Source organism: Esox lucius, chromosome 18 (genome assembly GCF_011004845.1).
Source record: "Esox lucius isolate fEsoLuc1 chromosome 18, fEsoLuc1.pri, whole genome shotgun sequence".
NCBI classification, from domain to species: Eukaryota; Metazoa; Chordata; class Actinopteri; order Esociformes; family Esocidae; genus Esox; species Esox lucius.
Window position 1 is genome coordinate 17,288,219 of NC_047586.1, and position 23,586 is coordinate 17,311,804.

The 23,586-nt window shown below is 39.2% G+C and overlaps 1 protein-coding gene across 1 annotated transcript; it reads right to left on the reverse strand.

Annotated features, from left to right (window-relative positions):
• Positions 1-10,019: 10,019 nt before the first annotated feature.
• On the reverse strand, positions 10,020-23,097 carry LOC106024761 (uncharacterized protein C14orf132-like). Its single transcript, XM_013138563.3, has 2 exons — positions 22,878-23,097; positions 10,020-12,590 (listed from the first exon to the last, which is right to left on the reverse strand). The coding sequence occupies exons 1-2, from the start codon at positions 22,902-22,904 to the stop codon at positions 12,366-12,368; spliced, it is 252 nt and encodes an 83-aa protein (XP_012994017.1). The 5' UTR covers positions 22,905-23,097; the 3' UTR covers positions 10,020-12,365.
• Between the last annotated feature and the right edge of the window lie 489 nt (positions 23,098-23,586).

The window sequence follows — 23,586 nt, forward strand, 5'->3', positions numbered from 1 at the left end:
CGGAGGCCCCAAAAAGGCTTCCACAGAAAAGTCACTGTCTTGCAGATGGCTGTGTCATTGATGGAATAGGGTTTGGATTAGCCCAGGCACACCACAGAGTGGGGTTTATTGGCCAGCACATCCTGGTTTGGGGGTTAGCAATCAAATGTGGCTGCCTTGCCTCGTTATGCACCAGTGCCTCCTTGTGGCGGACTAGCCAGCAGTACTTAGCTGCCATCCCAGTTTATTACCTGCTATTATTAAGCATGACCGCAGGAAAAGGAAAGACTGGACATTTAGATAATCTAAATCATACACACGGTAGCAGCTGTTTCAGTAACAGGAGCTAAACATTACATTTTGCAGTAGCTTGGTGACGGGTGAAACAAATTTAAATCCAGGTAGTGCTTTCAGTAGTTAATAAAACTACTGGACCTACAACATTTTATTTTACCAAAATTAAATTGATGACGTAGACAATACTACCTTTTTTGTCAGCATTAGACCTTATTCTAAATTATTTTCATGATTTTTGTTTTGTTTACTAAGCTATATTACACACACAATTATACCCACTGATCTGTTCTTGTAGTCCATGACATTTCTAATTTGAATATGAAAGTTGAGAATGTAGTGCAACAGTTCCACCACAGCATGAACTTACCCAGGACCAGCCCCGCCCTGCAACTAAATAATGAGCAATCAGGTACACACCGAGGCACCTCAGATAATTATTTCTCTCTCTGCCCCATATAAAGCAGACACCGCTTCTCAGTTCAAGGAGGCCAATGATGCAATCACAATTCACCCCTGCATCTATGGGTGCTACAAAGAGAAGCTCATTGACCAGAGAACAAGGACTCCACACCACTCCAATCAAATTGAGTTATTGTTAAGTGTTAAGCATGTTATATCGACACTTTGTTAAGACAATGTCCAAACATCTGCTTTTGTAAGCTCCTTAACTTACACCTACAGCTCCGGAAAAATTCAGACACCACTGCAACTTTTTCGTTCCTCTCTAAAAAAGTTGAAAAGGAATGTTTTGAGTGAGGAACAGAAGTGTTCAATTTGCAGTAGTCTCTTAATTTTAACCCTTCTGTTCCTCACTCAAAACCTTCCTTTTTGACTTTTCCGGTCTATTATTTTTTTCCCACAGCTGTATATTGTCTCATTCACATATTTCTCAGGAATACTAATTTTCTGTTTAATCAATTTGGTGATGGTTGGGAACACAACACCTGTTCTGCTGTGCAGTTTGGAAGAAAAAAAAGTTTTATAAGAGAAACGTGTTTGCAGTAGTTCAAAATTACCCCTTGTTTTTTTTAGATCTGATGATGTCATGGGCTGGAGTGTGGAAGGACACAGGCGCAGACTCGAGATCACAAGGATAATCCATGTTTAATGAAACAAAAAAGGACTCCAACAAAACAAACAGCAGCAACCAGTGACATGTGCTTAACTGAAAACAGGCAAACCAAAATGAACCACATAGCATGGCCAACACAATGAACTTAAATAGGGTCCCCAATTGGAGGCAATGACCAACACCTGCCTCCAATTGAGGAGACCAAAAAGGATTAGAGGTGGCTAGATGCCACCTCCTGTCCTGGCTATGCCCCGAGCCCAGCGCAGAGATGGCTAGGGGCACAGCCAGGACGTGACAGATGACATTAATTTCTTTACCTAGCAGGCCACCATGTTCTGTGACAATATATACCATGACCAATTTAATGTTCCATTATAGCTGGCTATATCAACAAAGGGATGAAACAATGGCATAAAATAATGCAGTTATAATATTCTATGTTAGTTCTGTATTAGAGAACTGTGGACGTGTAATGGCCAATAACAACAGACAAAGAAGTCTACTAAAGAAGGAAAAACTCTTACATCCTCATTAAACAAAAAATAATATGAATAAATTGAGCGCTATAACAACAATGACTTGCTAAGATTCATAATTGATGCTTGGGCTGCAGAACGAAGGGAATAATTATGCCCTGAGAGCCATGAGTGAATGTATGTCTGGGTAATTGAGAGTGAAGGGATATCACTCGTGAAACAGAATTACTGAATTACTACTCATCACTACAACTTTATTCTACTTGTGTACTATTACTATTATTTAGTACTACTTGTGTTCTATTGCAGAAGAGATTGAGCATCTACTTGTGAATGCAGCTCACAGTGAGCTCCAAGAAGATTTGGAAAGTGACACTTTGTTTTGGGCTCTGTATTTCAGCACATTGGATTTGAGATGATACGATAACTACGGGTGCTGACCGGTAGCATTTGTTTTAGCGTATATTCTACTACATCACATGAACCATTTTGAATTTCAATGTGGGGCCATGGTCCAGTGGTATCTCTCCTGGCACCACGCACAAGAACGAGGTTCCCTGTAAGACACCAAGTTCAAACCCAGGATATGAGGTCCAATCCTAGCATCACTCTGATTCCATCTTTGTGTAAAAAAGTTTGTACATAGTCCTCCTGTTTTTGGGTATTTTTTTGCAGCCAACAAATGGTACTTGAGTATTTTGTGTACATCCACAGTTACAGCATATCCCCACCGAAGAATCAGAGCCCTTCTCAGATCCAACAGTAATCTGTTGTACTCGGTCATTGTGTCGACCAGGCAGAATAGGGAATCTTACCAAAATGTGTTTTTACACATTTTCTTTAGGAACGCAGATAATGCATTTTATCAAAAGCATGGGAAATCACTGAATCCAACATCTTTCTCCATATGTTTGATCCAGCTTGGGCTGTCACTTTCATTTTCATTCGACGTATCCTTGTGCTTTAAGGGCACCGGGCTCATGCCCTTGTCTGTTAAAACCTGGTTCAAAAACAAATCCAATTACTTTTTGCCCGGTGCACACTCCTTCTGCCTGGGAAACCCTGGGCCACATAATCAAATCCCCCACTCCTTCAGCCAGGGAAACATGGGCTTCATAATCGAATCCCCCACTACTTCAACCAGGGAAACCTAGGTCACATAATCAAATCCCCTCACTGTTTGAGTGGGCTGGTGAAATGCAGTTATGAAATTCATGTACAACAGAAAATAATTGCTGTCTAGATATGTGTTCAGATGAATAAGCTTCAAAATATTGTTTGGAGATCTGAAGAACCACTATTGTATTATTATATACTGTCATGAAACTACACAGCATAGTAGAAATACATTGAACATAGAAACAGCAAAATGGTATTGTACAAGGAAAGAGGGGTTAAAGGGAGAGTTCGTCAGCCTTTCTGACATGCATTTTGGATTTTGCCTTCAGCCCGCCCCTTTTGTGCTTCTGCCATTCTCATATTCCCCATCCTTAAGGTGACCACATTTTCAAACTCCAAAACCGGCGGCCCTTGTGTAACCGCACGTTAATGCGCACATGTATTGTCATGGGTGCTTGTGGTTGGTGGAGCTTTGATGAGAATTGTTGCTTTGCTATGCGGTTGTTTGTTTGGCTGCGCCTTGTATGTGGAAACATTACATTATTATTATTAGCCTATTATGTTTTATTATTATTGTGGTGAAAACCAGGACAATTTGGTAGTGAATGTCGGAAACTGGGACATTTTAGTGTTTTTACAGATATTTGTCAGGACCCGGGACACCCAGCTTGAAACCGGGACGTCTGGTCACCCGACCCATACTACTCTTTTAAAATTGCTGCTAGTTTACATTGTGTTGTATGTTATTGCTATATTTTTTGGTATACTTTTGCTTTATATGATTCTTAATTCTTACTACGTAGATGTCGTGCACCATGTCACAAGAATTTCATTGTGCAGGATGACGCCATGTTATTTGATCAATATTTGATAAATAAACTTTGAACTTTCCTGTGTATTGACTTCTGCCTGTTTACATCCATCTACGCTGTTTGCCTGCTTCTGGGTGTTGAGTTCAAAATAAATTATACCCGCTCTGCATTTAAGACCATACCTCTGCCTCTTCCGAGTCGTATTGTTGAAGAATTAATGGAACTTGGCCAACGAGTCATACGAGTATGAGAGAAATATTTTACTGCAGAGGATCGTAAACCACGTTCACTTAGAAGAGGACTGAAGGTGAATGCTATCCCATCAAGTTACCCAGTTCAACCCGTGGAGACAAGGCAGATTGTAAAATATTTCAGATTGCTATGTCATAATACACAAAGTACACATTGCCTCCGGATATTCTGGGCAAGGTTTGGGGATGCCCCTCTTTAGCGGCTGTCCCAGCCTGTAGTTTGGTCAATTCCTCCTCTGTGTATTCTGGTTCGACCAATAAGGCTCTATCCCCCAAAAAGTGTTCTTCCTGGTCATAATCAGAGCCAGACATAATATATATGTATTTTCCTTACTCTCTCAAACAAATGAAGTTTGACTGTCCGAGGTGAACAACGAAATACAGTGAGGGAAACAATTATTTGATCCCCTGCTGATTTTTTTACGTTTGCCCACTGTCAATCAGTCTATATAAGTCTATCATTGTAATGGTAGGTTTATTCGAACAGTGATAACAACAAAAAAAATCCAGAAAAACACATGTATTTTTTTTATTTTTATTGATTTGCATTTTAATGAGTGAAATAAGTATTCGACCCCTTTGCAAAACATTACTTAGCACTTAGCATTACAAAACAAATATCACAGAGGTCAAACGTTTCTTGTAGTTGGACATCAGTTTTGCACACATCTTAGGATGGATTTTGTCTCACTTTGTCGGGATTATTTTGTTGCTATTCTGTGTCTCACTGTTCAAATAAACCTACCATTAAAATTATAGAATGATAATTTCTTTGTCAGTGTACAAAAATTAAGGGAAACAATTTTATATATAATTGTTTCCCTTACTGTAGGTAACTTGCTTTCTAGCTAGCAAATAATAACCTTTGTTTACTGTGATTTATACACTTACTCTCCCTGAAAGAACGCTTGGATTGATACAATTGTTAACAAAACTGACCATTAAACACAGAATTATTTTGTGAAAATGTAAACTTTATTTTGAGGAATAAAACATTGTCATGTTCTTTGAAATGAACAACACCAATTGTCTTTGTTTGGAGTGTTTTAGAACATGTTCCTGCTTGCAATGCATTTTTGCTTTAGTGGTACGCACCGTTTCCATCCATGAATCTGGATGATACCACTAACACTAATTATGGACTGAGACAGAGCTGAATAATGGATTGTTTTAAAAAATGACTCTATGTGCCTTCAGGAACAACTCGAGGTACTGTTACCCAAATATGATTTTTGGACGAAATACCCCTTTAAGCTCTGGATGACAAAATCGACAAACGGGTTGACATTTACAGTAAATGGTTCATAGACTTAAAAATGTCAATAGAAAAATAATATATGTTTGGTTTGCCGACAACTTTTCTTTTTAAAAGAAATATGTTTTTTTTATGTGTAGGTCTTAATGACTGGCCCTGGGCTTGTTAGTTGTGGGTACATTCTACTCCAATACCCTTAAAATATGATTAGGTTATATCTTTGTGGTCATTCCTATGGATCAAATATATATTGATCTTCAAGAATATGACTAACTTCATGACAGTATTAATTTAATCTAACCCAAAACTAAGGCCATTAGTCTATTCTGTTTTCATTTCTTGTCATGTTGCTTCAAAAAAGATAACGTCATTTACACGTTATTTTCACAGCTCAAAACATTGTTCTGTTTTGCACTTTCAGAAAGAACTAGCTGGCAACGTTCAGTAAAACATCTGGAGTGTGCTCTATTTCAAGACATCAACAACAGCTGTTTACTATCCTGTGACTCCTCAACTCACAGGAGAACTCAAGCAATTTAACAAGGCACAGGAATTGGAGTTCAAAGTTACCCTTCACATTTAGGAAAGTTGCTTTTAAAAATATTTTGATAGAAGGCATGTATTAAGCAAATTACTACACTAATAGGAACATAATTTTAGATACAGGATATCTTATATCACCATGATTCTATGAATGGAAGCCTACAGTCAGTATACAGTATGACACTGTCACCTTGACTTTCATTATCCTATTGTTTACTTCTTTATTTGTGTGCATCCTGGTCTCAATATTTTCACCTGAAAAAATCTATTGAATGTTTGAGCCAGATGTTTCCATTGGGCCAATGTGCAAATGTTATCACACTGTTTACATTATAATATAAATAATGTAAAAAATCCCAGGTTGCTGTCTTCTGAAAATAAAATCATGTGGAGCACAACACCACAGCCAGAAAGTGTTTTCCTCTGCAGAGCCCTTTTCACTATTTATAATTCCACAAGTTGTATTATCTGTGTCAATAGACCACTCCATTATACCATTACATCAGCAGTGTGCTACTTATAACCATGTTATTAAATGTATAGGCCTAGTTTCTATCACTGTGATTTTGTGTTCATTAGAACCATACATAGTTTTGACTCTTTTCTTTGGTTAAAACCAGTTCCATGTCCGAACCCCAGTAATGTTAACAGTGTCTGCTAATGCTCTGGCAGCTTTTCTTCTACTCTGACTGGTAAAAGTGCTCAGAGGGCCTCAGAAAATTCAAATAGGAGGTTCTTCCTCACACATTACTTTCACTTTATTTAAGCTACCTTCTACCAACCCGACCTTACACCCAATATTTAATGACCCAAACCCACCCACCATGTTACTGCCGGTCACATCCGTGAAAGATCTGATTACCATTGCGGTCAAGAAGATCCAGTCAAGGTAACAAAAGAAGGTAATGGATTTCCTGTCCCAAGTCACTATGGGAACAGCGCAATAGGACCTAGAATCACATGGACGACTTCACCCAATTTCTGTTACGGAGGAGTGTACTCACTAACGTCTGGTTGGGTGAGCAGCAAACTGACAAGGCCCAAGGTGACAAGAATGAATCAGAAGAGGGTTTTCACAACAGCCCGGAGCATTCACGGCAAATGTTGTAATTTGGCTCAGAGTGTGCAAACAACGTTAAGAGTAGATAGAATACACACCTCATAAACACTGCATGAGCAAACTCTTTGCACAAGTAATTTACATTACTGATAAATATATTTTAAACAAAATGTGTGTGGCTTTTCATTGATGGAATTCAGCAAATAACACATTCGAATAATACATTTAAGCTGTCTGTTCTTTCTAAAACCCATAGTTTAAGACATGCTGATTGAATAAATGTTTGTGCTTTGTCTAAATAAATGATAGGAGAATAGAATACCGGTCGTTTCTTGGTCAGGCAGCTCGTACTCAACCCAAATAAAGCTTCCCAGTTCATTTTTCATTTTTTTCCCCTTCTGGCAAACCTCTTCTTAAATGTTTTATTAATTTAAAAATGTTCTTCCTTCTAGCACTAACTTTGGTTACAGCAACTTTATTGTGTAAGGGTTTTTTAGTATTTCTAGTTGTGTAATTTTCCCAAACAGCTATCTTGACATGAATTCACTACTGTCAATGACAAAACAATTAAAATGTGTAGTCTGATATTTTACAGCACAATTATATGACTGAAGAAATGAAATCCTTGCATATTGTATTGTCTCATTCGGAGTTCTGAAAGCACTGCTCTGCATGATTCATCTCAGACAAACACACATCTGACAGAGACCAATTAGTCTGATGTTGTCTCTCATTCTTATTGATTTTAAGCTCACAGCAAAAGTCAAATTACAGAAGGACCAGTCCCATCTTCTTCTAGACATCAAAGGTATGTTCACATCCGTAGGAAATGTGTTTACCTGATGTTGATATCAAATCAAGTGGGAAGTAATCTGTCAAAATATCGTCATGGCTTATGATATTTGTAGACATCAGAAGTCAAGAACCAGTAATGAGCGGAGGCCTGGTCCATCAAGCTACTCTACGGGTTTAACAAAACATTAAGAAGAAGAGTCATGAACCGGCTACAGAGCTTCTCTGCCCCTTACCTGAATAATGATGTTGTGGACAGGAAGACTCTGTCGCTTATTTAAAAAGAATTGTTGTAAAAGAAAAATCATGTTGCACTGTTTCTTCACAGGGAAATCCTCCTCCTCTTTCTGAATTCATCCAGACACTTGAGTAACTTAAAAATATACTGTGTTTCTTGGAATCTGAATTCTGTAATCTCATCTTTTGAACTTTGTCTATTCACCTAAAGGTTAGTTGCCGACACACCACGGGGTGCCAAAACGACAGCTCAGTACCAGTTACCATGGTGATGATGCCAGGAAGCTGCCTGCTGCGATTGGGCTGCCAGAGGTGCTCGGGTGGCTAACCCATCAGAAGGAAAACACATCATATAATAGAACAGAAATTGTGTTAGGCAACGGAAATATCCATCAAAGTGAATGAAATGATTTTACATAGGGATGTTAGGTTATTAACAATATGAAATCCTGTCCAATTGCTCCGAATAATGTTAGGCTAATGCAATTACCATGGCATGAAAAAGCAACAGTGACAGATCGAGAAGGTCCCACGTATTTGATCGATATGCAATGCTTTGGTTGTTGTTGATTTTGGGTTCATTTCACCGCTACCTTCCAGTTCAATGGCCAGTCCACTCTCCAGCCTCCCCCAGAGGAGACACATCTGTATCCATCGCGCTTAAATGCATCTGCCAGTCATCCATCTAGCAGGTGAACCTGTAAATCATATTTACACTGTGTGACAAAAAGGACCAGAGCTGATTTATTAAAAAAACAAACATGTCATTTGGCTTTTACATTAGGATTTGTGGCCCTGGCAGAAAGCAATTTTGATTTGCTGCATATGTCATTTTAGGTTACCGGGCAAGTTACCTACCTTATTGGGAATGGAATTTTCACCATAGTAAACCCAGTCAGATCAGGGAATGCGTCAAAATTATCACTGAGTATTACAAACATTACTGGGACTAAATCAATTGTCCATGTACATTTTGTCACATCTAGAATGCTTTTAAAGAAACATGTATTCTTTAGAAGTAGAGGTGTTAATGGCACTTTCGTTGATGCAATACAGTGAATTAAGCACCATGTGTCTCTGGAAGATCGCCAAGAGTGTCGATATGACTGGAGGTATCTAAGGTTACCCTCACACATAAAACATTTCTATAACTTTTGAGGCCGTAAAATATAATGGAAACAGGCTCGGGACAGACAAATCCTTAAATCTCCGTTTACCTCAGTAAAGGGTTCTGTCTAGATTGCCTTGAAACCTGCCACAAGCTGTACACATATTCAGACTGTGTCACGATTGCAAGGATAAAAAAAAAAAATATGTCACTGCTGCCCTTGCATGATTGTGTCAGAGGTGGGATCAGGAAGAGATTGTGGGCTGGTTACAGCTTGCTCTGCGGCCCCAGCGAAGCGCGTTATGTGCAGCGGCTCGGTACTGGACGTGCTAAGCGCTGCCCAGCCGAGGTCCGGGTTATGTGAATGCCCAGGAGGGCAGCAGCCATCCCGGAGGAGTGAAGAGTACCCCAGAGAGTGCGGGTCAGCTCAAGCCTGAGGTTGAGATGTCCAGGTAGACTGGCTGACTGTGTATTCATGTGGACCGCACACAGGGAGGAAAAGTGTCTTCACCCAGCTTGCCCCCGTCTCACCCACACTACGTCAACAACATGGGGAAAGAGCTGGACCATTTCCAGCTAGACAGTGAAGTTAGCACTTTTCCATTCCGATCAATTAGCTTTTTCCATATTGAATCCAACCTGGACTCATTTACAGATTTTCTGATATAATGGGTCCCTGGCGCTGTGTATCATGATTGGCTATTAAGGTGAAATTGGAGCGAGGTGCTAAATTGTCTGCATCATTATCAGCAGATCATTCTCTGGCTTCTTGGCTTAAATTCAGCATTTTAAGATCAATGTGACCAAATTACTCAGAGCATTGTTCCATAGCTGCAGGCCAATCCCATGATTAAAGACACAAAATACTATAATAAAGAGGTCAAAAACAAACAAAATATATTCCAGAGAAAAACCAAAGTCTATTATATTTGACAAATCAGTCTTTAAAATGCCATCCCGTAGAGCTTTTTATGACTCATATTACAAAGTTGTTGTGATCGGTTGAGGTTGGAAAATGGTATCATCTCACACTGGTAAATAATGTACCAGTCCGATAATTATCTCTGAACAGGTTCTTTAAAGGAAATTGATCTTAAACCAATACTGGATTTAATCTATTCTCCATAAGTAGGATTTTAATGTATCTATATTTGACAAAACCAAGCCACATGACAGTTACATTTATTGATGAAGGTTTCATTATAGTAACTACATTTTGATACAAAAGACAATTAATACAGGGCAAGTGAAGAACAACTGTGTGCTCCTATCTTTACAAATGGAAAGTATTTTTTCGATAAGACTTGAAATACTTGGTTCATTAACTGGATAACTAGAACAACTTTCTAATCAACTGCTCAGAATATGCGCAGCCTACTCAAACACCCACGTTTAAGTCTTCCCAGCCATTCACTTGAAGTGCAAATAAATATAGTGCTGATCGGATGAAACAATAATGAAAAAAAGGGTATCTGCTACCAAACCATCATATTAAAATCTACCCCATAATAAATAATGAAAAACATGACACTTGAGCTCAGTCCCATAAAATGAATCACCACTTTTCAGAAAGAGCGATTCTTTAATCATCATATAACTGACTATTTCAACAAGTCATCCATCTCTGTGTTAACGATTGATTAATCAACGTTAATAAGGGACCATCTTATCACACTGTATTCACAGGCTCATCAATTATAGTGAAAATGAATACATTATACCGTGTCTGTCCCTACCTTCACAGCCAAACCAGTGCCCATGTCCCCTATTCCCTTGATGGTGCACTCCTTTTGACTAGGGCCCATAGTGAGCATTACAGGTTTAGGGTGTCATTTGGGACTTTTCTCCATGTAAATATTGGATTTGACCTTCTGGGCTGCTATACCGTTTGGCATGTGGGAACGCATCAAAGTTTGAGAGGTTTTATTAAGCCTCCACTTTACTCCGAACAGACAGCGCACTATCTGGCTGCTGTAATTTAGCGAGTGACTTTGGGGTTCATGGGTTTGACCCCTGTCTCGCCTGGCCGGCTCTGAATCCCGCCACTGAAAACATGTGATTGAGTAAAATCAGGAGTGTGTATAGAGCGTAATACGTTTATGGGACGTTCATCGTCATCGTTCAGGAAGGATTACGGGCGATTGTGGGATATGAGGTCCTGTTGAGGGAGTTCACATTACATGGATGCTGTGGACGCCTCAGAACAGAGATGTACCACGCGCCGTGACAGACAGCCGTGTTCATGTTAGCCAGGTGTTTGTGTTAATGAGCAAAAGAACAGGTGCACTGCACTGGGAGCGAGAGACACGGCATCCTTGAGAGGGACACAGAGATTCATCGCTATGGTAACTGGGTCCCGTCTCATCTGGGGTGTATTAAAATGATGTCGGCTTTGAAAGCAGATTGGGTAACAGGGAAAGAGGAAGACAAATTGTATTCGATCAAAATGTACATTCGGACCGAAGTTAAAATTGTTGTGGCCGCAGCAGTCACGTCAAGAGGCATTTACATTACACTTGGATTCCAGTGATGAGTGGTTTTTCATTCGTATGTGAAAAGTGGATTGCTAAAAAGAATGGCAAATGAAAATGTTGAACATTAAGTTTGTACATCCCGCATCATACTGATTAAAGGTCTGATGTGGGTGTTTAAGGGAAATATATTTAGTGAATCATTACTTTACTCGTAGAATGCATTTGCTAAAAAAAGGATTGTCTCTATTCAGCATTAAAGGCTCACTTGATTCAAAACTATCAATGTCAAGGTCATCTATATTTTAATGAGGCTAGTACAGCTAAGATCTTCAGGCATTCTATTACTAGTATGTTGGTCAAAAATGTCAAGCTTTGGGCAGAAGGCTTTTGAATATAGTAACTGTAGGGTCATGCTCTGAAGACGTTAGAAAGGTATCATGGTAACTTTCCACCAGCTCTAAATGCTCCCAATATCATGTTACAAAGGTTTTGATTATCAGTCTAGGAATATTTTCAGTCCTTTATATGATTTTAGAACTGAAAATTGAGCTTGGAGGGTTGTGAAGCTATTTGCCTAATCTGTTGAATATTTAAGCTATAGAAAATGTTAACATCTTTACATAAAATCAATGGAACTAATATGTACACAGCATACTACATAATGACCTTTGTCTGCCGTAACATGACCAAAATAATACACATATGCAGTTCTAAAGTGGGTCCATGTCTTACAAATTCTTGGAGAAGTTGCCTGTGCAAGAATCATCCGCTCCTCTTGTATCGGTGCTGCCATTCAGAACGGCCCACTTGGCTGCCATGGAGTTCTGAGGTTTGTCCAAATGTCTTGTGACTTCCTCCTGCCGGGGACTCCGGGTCAAGGCCCCCACCGCTCAGAAAGTAAAGGCGTACACCACTCCCACGACCACGATGTTCCCGATAGTGGCGGTGATGGCGATCCAAAGCCAGATGGCATCACGGGACATGGGCTCTCGCTCCGGCTGGTCATGGGCCGCCATGGAGGCGGCATGGACGCTGGCTGAGGAGTTGAAGAGGGAGTGGTCCGTGCTGTAGTCATCATTGGGCGACGAGTCCATGAAGGCCCCCACCATAACCGACTGAAAGAAAAAAAAGCATTTGACTCAAAGTGGGCGAAACATTGGACCTTTCCATACAGAGTTCCACAGAATAAGATGACAGATTGTCGGCGCTGTGTAACTCTAAATACTTCCGATCACCTAATCTTCTCGTTGCGGATATTTTTTAACTGTTCATTTATCTACTATCCAATGTTATCTTGGAACTGAGAAAGTCAACAGTCTGAAAACTTTCCTGCAGTGGTCCTGATTTATTGTGAGTGCAGAACCCTTATCAGGAAGGTAAAGCTATTGGAGCATATAAAGATCATTTCAGTCCTTTAAAACGGTCTTATTGAATGATATCTGCAAGAAACACCTGGATTGTAAGTGGAATGCTTTTAAAGTGATAATATGAAATCTACTGATTCCAACACACACAGTATAAATTCATAACATAGCTGTTATTCAGGTCCCTTGTCATAAGAGTATAATGGAGATTGACATCAATGTGCCTGCCTGTGGACCGTTTCTGCAGAGATTAGTCAGTCAAATGTGAAGAACATCTTCAATAGAGGGAGGGGGAAACAGAGATTCTGAACAACGTCTAAAGAACTTGATGAGAAAGAGCAGGTAGACTACTAGATCCTGTATGTGTGCCTAGTTTCCTTTGATTCCTATAGGGATTCATTGGTTGTTCATCTTAGGCAAACTAATGAAAAGTGGTGTTTTACAATAGGGACAAGGTGAAGCGACCAACATCATCTCAGAGGCCAAAGTGACACACTGAACATCCCTGGTGACCTGATTAAGGGAAAGACCAGGGATGAGTGCTCTGTCTCAAGTCTGTTTTTCAGGTTTCTATCTAACTGTTTTCTTCACAGGGAATCAATAGGGAGGACATGTGGACAGTTCACCAACACATCGAGTCTATCTAATATCATGCCCCGTGGAAATTGTTGTTTTCTGGTTGACAAGATATCATAACATCCACAAAGAAGACAGATGATGATAATACATTTTACTCATTAAACTGTTAGGGGGATTTTAGAGTGGGCAAGTTTCTTTAATTCTTTTAAAATAGATTTATAAAAATCTTGTGTTAATTTGCTGGTTTGCAGTGTTTATCACAACAACAATATTATTACCTTAAAAAATATAAACCTTAACAAAATGCCATCAATGCCAGCAAACATGTCCTTCTTTGTATTGAAATGTAATAAAGCTTCTAAAAGCATTTTGATGAATGGGAACTCGTCTCAATGAATAAATAATGCTTCCAAGAAGCTTCTCTTAAATCATTTACTTTGCTGTAGAGTCAGACCAAAACATTCAATTGATTAGGGAATGTTCTAAGCATTTGAAAACGGCGGGGGGTAATATTAACAAGGGTCAAAGTAAACAATTCCTCCAAAAAATGCATTTCCATTTTACTAATGCAAAGCTGACTAGCAATTGAATAGAATGTGAGTTTAATGAACGGAACTCCCTTTCAAGGATGTCAGTAAGAGATTGGCGGCTGTATCACCATTCAGTGCTGTCAACAATTTCGAACAACTAATAATAACTAACTTTCAAGGTCAGTAAGAAAAACCGTGAGAGCATAAAGGTGTCTTCTTCAACCATAATTTTTTCACCGTATTTCACCTGCTTGACATCATTGTCCTACACTCTCACATGCGCACATGAACAAACACTAAGGCCCTCAACCAGCCAGACTTCCACGAATGCCGCCCCTTGAAGGGACGCTCTGTCCGAATGAGAGATGGATCCCACGTTTGCTCATTCGTTCATGCATTGGATTACACACGTCTGGCTCCAACTAGCCATTAAAGTGCTGTGTTCAGGGTAATAGAGGTGTCTGTCACCGCTGTGACGGCTTTTTGAAATGGCTTTCTTGCTAGAACAAATTGATCGTGCATATTGGCTCCTCAGTGTAGTGTGCTACTGTAACTCACAGCTGAGACAATGTGAGAGAACAACAAGACAGATCTGGAGTTTCCCCTGGATAGAAGATCAAAAATTATCTGGGTTTGCTGCTCTAATTTGCTCTTTGTCACAGTCATTAATGTCTTTTTATGTAAATCTATCTCTGTTCAGTTAGTATGTTTGGATTCTTCCATGATTACATCCTTAATGAACCAGGGACTAGTGATGCTAACCTCTGTTATTGAAATGGTCTCAGTCTTAATTTGAAGACACATTTAGAGTTATCAGTCATCGCAGTAGCGTTCAAATTAATGTACTGTAGAAGTGTTTGTAAACATTCTATTTATCACAAGAAAATGTACAAATTATCTGAAACACAACCAAAACTAGTAGCAAATGTCAAAACAATCAAAACAATGTGTATAGTGACATATTTGATTTACTTTATTCATACATCAGTGAATTTGTCCAAAAACCTTTGGTCCCCTGAGACAGAGGTGACTGTACATTAAGTGGACAGTTACACATTTTGGATTAAAAAAAATACACTAGAATATAAGCTGAAAGATTTCACTTTAACCTCACAGTCACTGAATCCAGAGTGCTAGAGTCTACAGCCAAAACAAAATAAAGATTTTTCTTCTCGTCCAATACTTTAATCTAATGCTCACATAATGAAAGTGAAAGGAAGCAAAATGTATATTGATCAATGTGTTCATGTTACCATACTGTATTTTGTTCTTCATGGCACAGTATGATATCAGATCCTTAGGACACCAGACAGAACCAACTTCAGGGGAGAACTTTAAAAGAGCTCATCCCTCATCCATATATGAGTCTGATGATCCCTATATAAATGGCTGTCCATCTCCAACCCTAAAGCCTGGTCTGAAGCATATGTGTGACAGAGCACTTTTAGGATTCCCCATTACATAGCAGCTGTCAGAAATGGTCAATGTCTTTATGTTTCCAGAGGCAGTTTCTCAAATAAGCCTCCAGTCTTTTGCCAGTCTTTGCACTAAGTGCTCTCTGTTCACTAAATTATCTCCAGCCCTGTAGCCTGCAGTTACAACATGAAGAAGAGGAACGTAAAGTGTTGTTCTCTATAGGAAGTACAGAACATATAGCCCAAAGCTGATACACTGAATGACCACTCACATGTGTAATTTGACCTTGCGTAGCTATGAAGACCACTTTCTTCACTCATACATACATTAGTAAGGAAAACCACTAGTAATTGAATAACATTTGGCAGTAGCTTTGTTGAAGTCAAACTAAATTCTAATCCAGGTAGTATTTTCAGTACTTTTTGCAATGCAGTGGAGTAGTTACATTACACCACTGGAACAAAAAACATGAAATATGGGTGTAGGTCACCCATGAATGCCTTTTGAAGTATCAGACACATCTAGTTCTGATGGGCTAAATTACACACACTGTTAACAATGTTATCTGTCCATTTCCAGTCCATGTATAAACCCTGTTGTTTGATCACCACACATCTCTGAGATTTACCACTGGTCACCCATAAATATGTTGTTGTTCTTCACTCTATACATCTATATAATCTTAAAATGAATAAAACACATACAAGTATAACATTATTTTGCTTTATTCATTTCATTTGAAAAATGTGTTCTAATTAACAAATGTGTCCCTCTCCAGTCCAAAGCTATGGTATTCTCCCCAATCATGTAAGGCCTATTTCAACATAATGACCACGACTTATCATTTATAGCATGGAAAGCAATGCAGGAACATGAAACCAGTTCCACATTACACAGTAATATCTGGCGAGGTGCCATTTCTCAAAGCCGTACCATCATACTGAAGAGGGCAACCTTGACCACACAGTCAGAAAGCTGTTTTTCTGTCGGTCAATATCACTCAAACCGGTACCACTTCATCAAGCCTGCTCTTAGATCCAGTATTAATGTCACTTAAAGAATTACAACACGCTGCCCAAACCACTGGCCAATCATTGCCGCCAGCCCCCTTAAATAGAAAAAAGATCCATCCCACCTCTCTATAAAACAGTCCTTTCATTTGCCCCCAGATAAGAATGTCTCGTGCGGAATAACATAGAAAATGTGATGCAGCACTTTAAAAAGCATAGACAGGAAGGAAGAATGAAAAAAAATAAAGCTTTCCCATGTACGGTAGCCAGGCAGTTGTCAACAAATACAAATATTTGAAGAAAATCCTAATTGACAAATAACGGTGTAATACATTCTATCAAGGGTGGCCATTATGTGCTACTCTGGACCAGAGGCAGTAATGGCCTATTCGTATAGAAAGTCGGATACTCCATCTCCTTGCTGGTCCTGCTGCTGGTATCAACACACGGTGTCTCACAGTGCAGAGGTTGGGATGATCCAGAGTGGTCTCCTTACTGTATGTGCTAACACACGGCCTCAGTTTAACAAGTGGTTCATGTTGAGACACAGGGAAGATATTTAAAAGCCCTCTGCCAATACTGAAGCAAAAATAATGCCAAACCTGAATTTTAGCCGGTATCACTTGGCAATTGACCGATATTTTGTAGAGATTTAAATTGCTTTTTGAGAATCCACACAAGTTTGAATCAGATTAGGAGAACGGCATCTGTTTGATCAGTATATAGGCCTGGTACATGATTATGGAGCAATCTGTTTGTTCTATACACCCGGAGCTTTGGTTGTTGTAGTGCTGGGAAGTTACATGGGATGTGGATTACTTTCCCTGGGTAAGATTCATTACAGCTTCGGGTGTCTACTGTAATGTGACATAACCAAGGCAGTAGGGAAACTTCTCACTTTGGCAAGAACCGTATCAGATACAGCCCTAACCAGGCAGCATGTTTGTACGGGCCATACTTAATGATGACACTGTAGTGATGTTTGCATAGAATATTGTATTGACTAAAGAATTTGCCAATCTCAGTACTGGTCAACAAAAGTCTCATTGTTGAAACCATGCACAGTAATTATTATGGAAAGAGAGATTTAAAGCAATCTTTTGTATGCAAAAAGATTGATGGCATAACACTAACAAAGGTGATGGGCATGGTGTGAAGGAAGTAAATGAATACCCCTTCATCTGAAAAGATAATTCTCTGCAAAATCCCTCAACATATAACACATAACCCCCTGGTGTAATTTGTCAAACAATAAAGAGCAAAAATCAAAAACCAGAATCTCATGCTGCTTTTAATTACATATAGTATATGAGCCTCGAAATATTCTCACCATCTACACACAGAAACTGTCCACAAGATATTAGAACTACATTATCCTAATCCAATTGATAAGAAGTTACAACGCAATTAAACTTAACATGTCTTCTATCAGGGTTGAATGAAAGTAAAAAAACACAGGAACATTTATGTGCACCTTATGAATACATTAACTATGATGAACTATGAAGCAAAACAATTACTTCAATTAATAATATTTTTCCTATTCATTAATGACTACAGACATGCTCTTTGTCTGTAAACATAATTCAATATTTCTGTCATGCTGCCATATTGTCATTTCTGGGCATAAATTGCATAAGCAACATTTCATTCACAATGCTAATGACTGTAGAACATACTAGATAAACATACAAAGACATAATTATTTGTTTAAAAAAATCACAAATGTGTTGTAAACAAAGTTAATCACTGCGTTTATTGATTGCCAAATTTCCTTAAAATGAATGTCTCTTATTATTATCTTACTTTTGTGTGCTTTTTGGGGAACTCTTCATTTTATGTATTTATGTACTGTACGTTCATTAAGTTGTGACATAGTGTCATTGCCCATTATGTTTCTGCTACACTAAGGAGATGTTTCTTTTGTAGTCCATAAAAAAAAAAATCCATACAATCTGCACGGTTTGAAATGAATGAATGAATGAATAAGAATGGAAAATGAAATTAGTTATTAATACAATCAATAAATAAACATGGTATTTCTCATTATCAAGAAATAAATGACAAAGGGTATGAATTACAGTAACTTTGGTATTTACATGAAGTACCAGTATCAGATCAATCAGGCGTATGGGTCCTTTATTTTCATGTACATATTAGTTGGAGTATCAGTACATAAATGATAAACAGTAGCAGTAGCAACATGCTGTAAATAATGTGTAAAAAGTGTGTGTTTGTATGTGATGTCCCCACAAAGATGTAAAGAAAGAAGAATCGGTGCCCACAAGTTATTTTGGAAACATCCACTAGAGAAAATGTAATGGAGGGTAGAAGCTGTGGAAGGATCTGACGGTTACAGACTTAGGGCACTGATACAGCACACCAGGCCTATTACACGGCCTTCTCTGGCATTCTGTTGATCTGGGTATGCTTCTTAAAATCTCCATGAGCCTTTGTGGGAACCGCAGCCTGATGTACTGAATATTTGGGCGATTCCATCTGATCCGTAAGGTTGAACATTGTAAGTCATGGACATGCTTGTTCAATATACAATGCATTCCTATTAATAAAATGTAGAAGAATGACTGGATGACTAAACAAAATGATGTCATTTATGACCACAATCCCATTTATTCACTTTTCCATGGACTAGGGGCCAAATGTCCATTACATTTGGAAATTGGGCGCCCTGTTTATACTGCCTCCTTGTGCGAGCAGCTTGGAGAGAAAGCCCCCTCTGGCAACAGCAAATGACTCACTAGCTCTGTGGTATCCCCCACAATGCAATACTGTTTTCATATGCACTTCAATTTCCTCTCTCGACAGGGTAAACAAACCTGGAAGCATCATGGGCGTGCATCATGATTTATTCACACTGAGAGGCATAGTGAGACATGGGTATCAGCGTAATCACCCTCTCCACAGAACATGCGTATCTCTTCTTAGCCACGGCTCTTGTCACCCAGCTTAGGAACGTAAAGACCTGTTTCCTTCACGCACTGTCAGAGTGCTCCTAAGAAGCACAAGTGGGAATCCAGGAAGCATCTCCCGAGAGTGTGATGTTCTCTGTGCTTCCTGCTTGCAGTGTCCCACCTTTCATCTGTAAACTCAGCCGCTCAGAGAGGGTCAGCCGGCCGGCTGGAGCACGGCAAATTACTACAGGGGATCTGGCAGCCAGAAGGCGTTGTTCACAATGTCCATTATAACCATAAATGACTGACTGACTGACTGACTGGATGGCTGACCGGTTGACTGAATGCTCATCTACATGGGCATGTAATCCGTAGCCACAGACGTTGTAACTATTAATCACTTTCCCGACATGGGTTTCCCTTAGTACCCATTGTAACCAACTCTGCAAGTCTATGGACGGCACTCAAAAGCAACATGCTGACGTGCGCCGTTAGTTAATGAAGCAATAAACAGCGTTGATAATCAATATCAAACTTTTTTTGGGAAGAACATGACAACCTAAAATGAAGAAGATTCATGTAGTAGATGGATGCTGAGATCAGCGTTTGTGAAGGAACATATACAGCAGGAGTCTGGTAAAGGCACAATTTGATGTTGGTTAAGGATAAAGAAATGACCGTCATTAGGAGAGGCCAAGCAGAAAAGAGAAGTGTAGTAAGCAGTAGCAAGCATCAGTATCAGTGGATTAAGGAGCTTTTGTATCAGAGATAACAATTAAGAGATAAACTAAAGGGCTAAAGGAGCAATATTGGAATATCTTGATTGTGACCACGATCATTAGGCTGTATGAAAAAAAAAACTTGCAAATCACCTTCATCTGTCAAAACTCAAAAGGAATATAGTCAGCGATTCATTTTCGTCAAGGGCACAAAACACAAGAAAAGATTAAGGGTAAAGTCATTTGGCAAACCATTAGGGCTCATTTTAGCTCCTCTTTTAGATCAAGACCAGCAGAGAGAGAGAGAAAATGTGCCCCATAAATGTTCAGGCTGTGTATTCCACCAACAGCATAATAAAGTTAGATGCAACACAGATGATTGCTCTCTCTCTCACTCTCTCTTCCACACGCTTTCATTCTCTCTCTCGTTGCTAATGGAAATATATTATAATGTGCATAATGAGACAGAATAAAGAGATGTAATAACAAGAAAGAAAGAACAGCTGCAAGAATTGAATAACAATCAGATACTGAAATAACAAAAAACTATAGGAGTAATGTAAACAATACAAATGTAGTTGTAATGTCATAATACAAATGTAAAAACAAGATTACTGTAACAATACAAATGTAGTTGGAATTTCATAATACAAATGTAAAAACAAGAGTGGTGTTGCAATACAAATGCAGCTGTATTGTCATAAAACAAACGTAAAAACAAGATTAACGTGACAAGACAAATGTAGTTGTAGTGTCATAATACAAATGTAAAAACAAGAGTAATGCCCTACTAATAATGTAATACCAGCAAGAATAAGAATATGAACAGAAGTAATAATACATATATAACAACACTAGGAGTTATCTAATAAGGGGGAGTAAAAGCGAGAACCAGAGGTACCATGGGCTTATTTTTAAGCCTGCCTAGTTACAATGTTTTATCATAGCAGACCGGGGTAGGAACAATACGACACAAGACATCTCAGAGCGCTCTCCAGCATTAATATGAAAGTAACAACGTCCTGCCTGTCAGCTAGGGCATCAAGGGCAAGATGACACTGGGCAGATCAGAGAGAGGGAGCGCAGTGGAGAGGAAGTCAGGCAGAAATACGTGGCGTCCCTGTCAGAGACTAATGGAGAGCTCTCTCAAGGTGGGAGGCAAAGCTGTGTCAACCCCTCTGTCTGACCGACATCGTCCTTCCAATAAGCCATAACTTCCTTGCACCGCCACACAGTTGCCTAGAGCCGCAGAGGAAAAGCAGCTTCAAATGCCCCCCCACCACCACCACCACCATGCGACCTCCCAAATCCAGACCTAGACTCTGAACACGCACAGGAAAGGAACACAGCCTTGACTCAAACAGTCTGATGGTTGACAGATGTTTTTTGTCAGTCCTAATGAATGTATTACAGCCACACAGGTTGACTAATCCAGCAGCAGTATTTTCTCTCAGACTGTCTCATTAAGCTGTTGTATACAGTACTTCAGTACAAAAGGGGTAGATTCAGCACATCCGGACTCAGGCAAAAACAACAGCTAGATAAATTCCATCCAGACAATACCTTTTTTTGGTTGCTGTTTCACTTCAATTCAGACCTTGTTTGGAAGTACATTTGTTACATTATAAAGTATAAGTTGCTCAAAGAACTTTGATATTTGGTGAGTGAACAAGGCATTTTGACTTAATGAGGCATGCCTAGCTTTCTCATGGGAAGTCTTTTCTGTTATAGAAGGGGTACCTCTCGTATTATCTCCATCCCTGTCCAGAAACTGGTTCTGCATCACACTTCTGCTAACACCTAAGCAGGTTGGGTCTGCATGTTTTCAACTCAGATACAAAGTGTGAAAAGGGGTAATAATCTGCGTTCAAGGCTAAAAGTAATTTGTGGCAATGTATAAAAATAACCAGCCTGTGCCCAGAGACCAGTGTAGTACCTTCCAGGCTGGAGACATGTCCCGATTGACCTCTATCCCACATCACAACTGGTTAAAAAAAGCAACAGTGTGGACGGCACTCCAAACTCGTTGTCAGTTCCCCATGAGGACCAAATTTGGGCTATCCGTAAGTGCATATGAGATTGAGATGGTCTTATCTCCCTGCGCCCACCCAAAGAAATCCTTGTTTTCTAACAAAAGATACAGACAACTTAATTGTATATGCCCCGAAGGCATCACATTCCTTGCCAGATAGGCATGTAAGTCAAGGTGGGCTGTAAACAGAATCCATGGTCTTGTAACTGTCATTTTGTATTCATTAGTATTCATCCAAATGAGTTATATGGTCAAGGTACTAGCGGTGAATTCCATTTTGCATTGGATATTAGCTATGTCATGATTATCCCAAACCACATTAGTGTATCTTAATAGATTAACAGAATAGAATAGATTAACATAAAATCTATAGTAATTAACATTTTAAGATTAAAATAAGTATCTTGTTGATTGCAAATTGTCTGAAAACTCAAGAAGATCAGCACAGTTGAACATGGAATATTATGGAACATAAAATGAAAGAAAATATATATTATATTACATATTATAACTCATTTAATAACTTTAACCTAATTTAATTAGTTTAATCGTATAATCCCCTATAGTTTACCAACTGAATTCAGCATTTTGCAGTATAACAAGTATTTCCAGCTTGTTGATCAAAATCAAGTTCTCCGGCAGACAGAAAAACTTATCTCGGCTCATTATCGATGGGCCAAAATCGACCCTATTTCATAACGTTTATTGCTACTTATCAGCTTCAGCACATCCGTAAGCTTTTGAAAATGCTTTCTGACTATTAGTTCAAATAGTATAATTCCAAGTAAGCCACATAAACTTGTCTTGATTAACAATATCAGAAATGTCCCCGAGACTTACCTGCGCAGCCATAAATGACAGATCCATTTTGATACGCGTGAGGACACCCTTGTCTATCTTGAAACAGTGTCGAGTCGCATTAGTATTGTCCAAAATGACATTTGAACGTTTTTCCCATTAACATTGCTTTCTCAGATCCAGCCAATGTTCATAGCGTATGCAAGTCGAGTAGCTGTCTAGTCCACTATGGTATTAAAACGAGAAAGAGCGCAACAGCAGTAAAAGGAAAAGAGAGAGAGAGAGAGAGAGAGAGAGAGAGAGAGAGAGAGAGAGAGAGAGAGAGAGAGAGAGAGAGCGAGAGAGAGAGAGAGAGAGAGAGAGAGAGAGAGAGTGAGAGAGAGAGAGAGAGAGAGACGGCGGAGGTTTATATCAAGAAGCCACCCGATCATGATGTCGCACCTTTTGTTCTTTTTTGGTGTCCAACGGTGATGCCATTGCTGCTAAGTCACGCAGTGTTTTCAAGAGCAACCTACTTATGACAGAGTCTAATTGAGTTGTCTCGCAAACTCTTAACCCCGTGAGAATTTTGAAATGCAACAAGAGGTGTCTGCTTGCATTATTTAATGAGTACCGTATTTCATGATGCAATTAATCATGTACTGAGTAGCATATATACCTTTGGTAAAAAGAAAGGCGCTGTATGATTAATTGTTGTCGGATAAGTTAATGTTTTATGTACACTGAGGATCAGAGGTAATTGTTTTGTTTT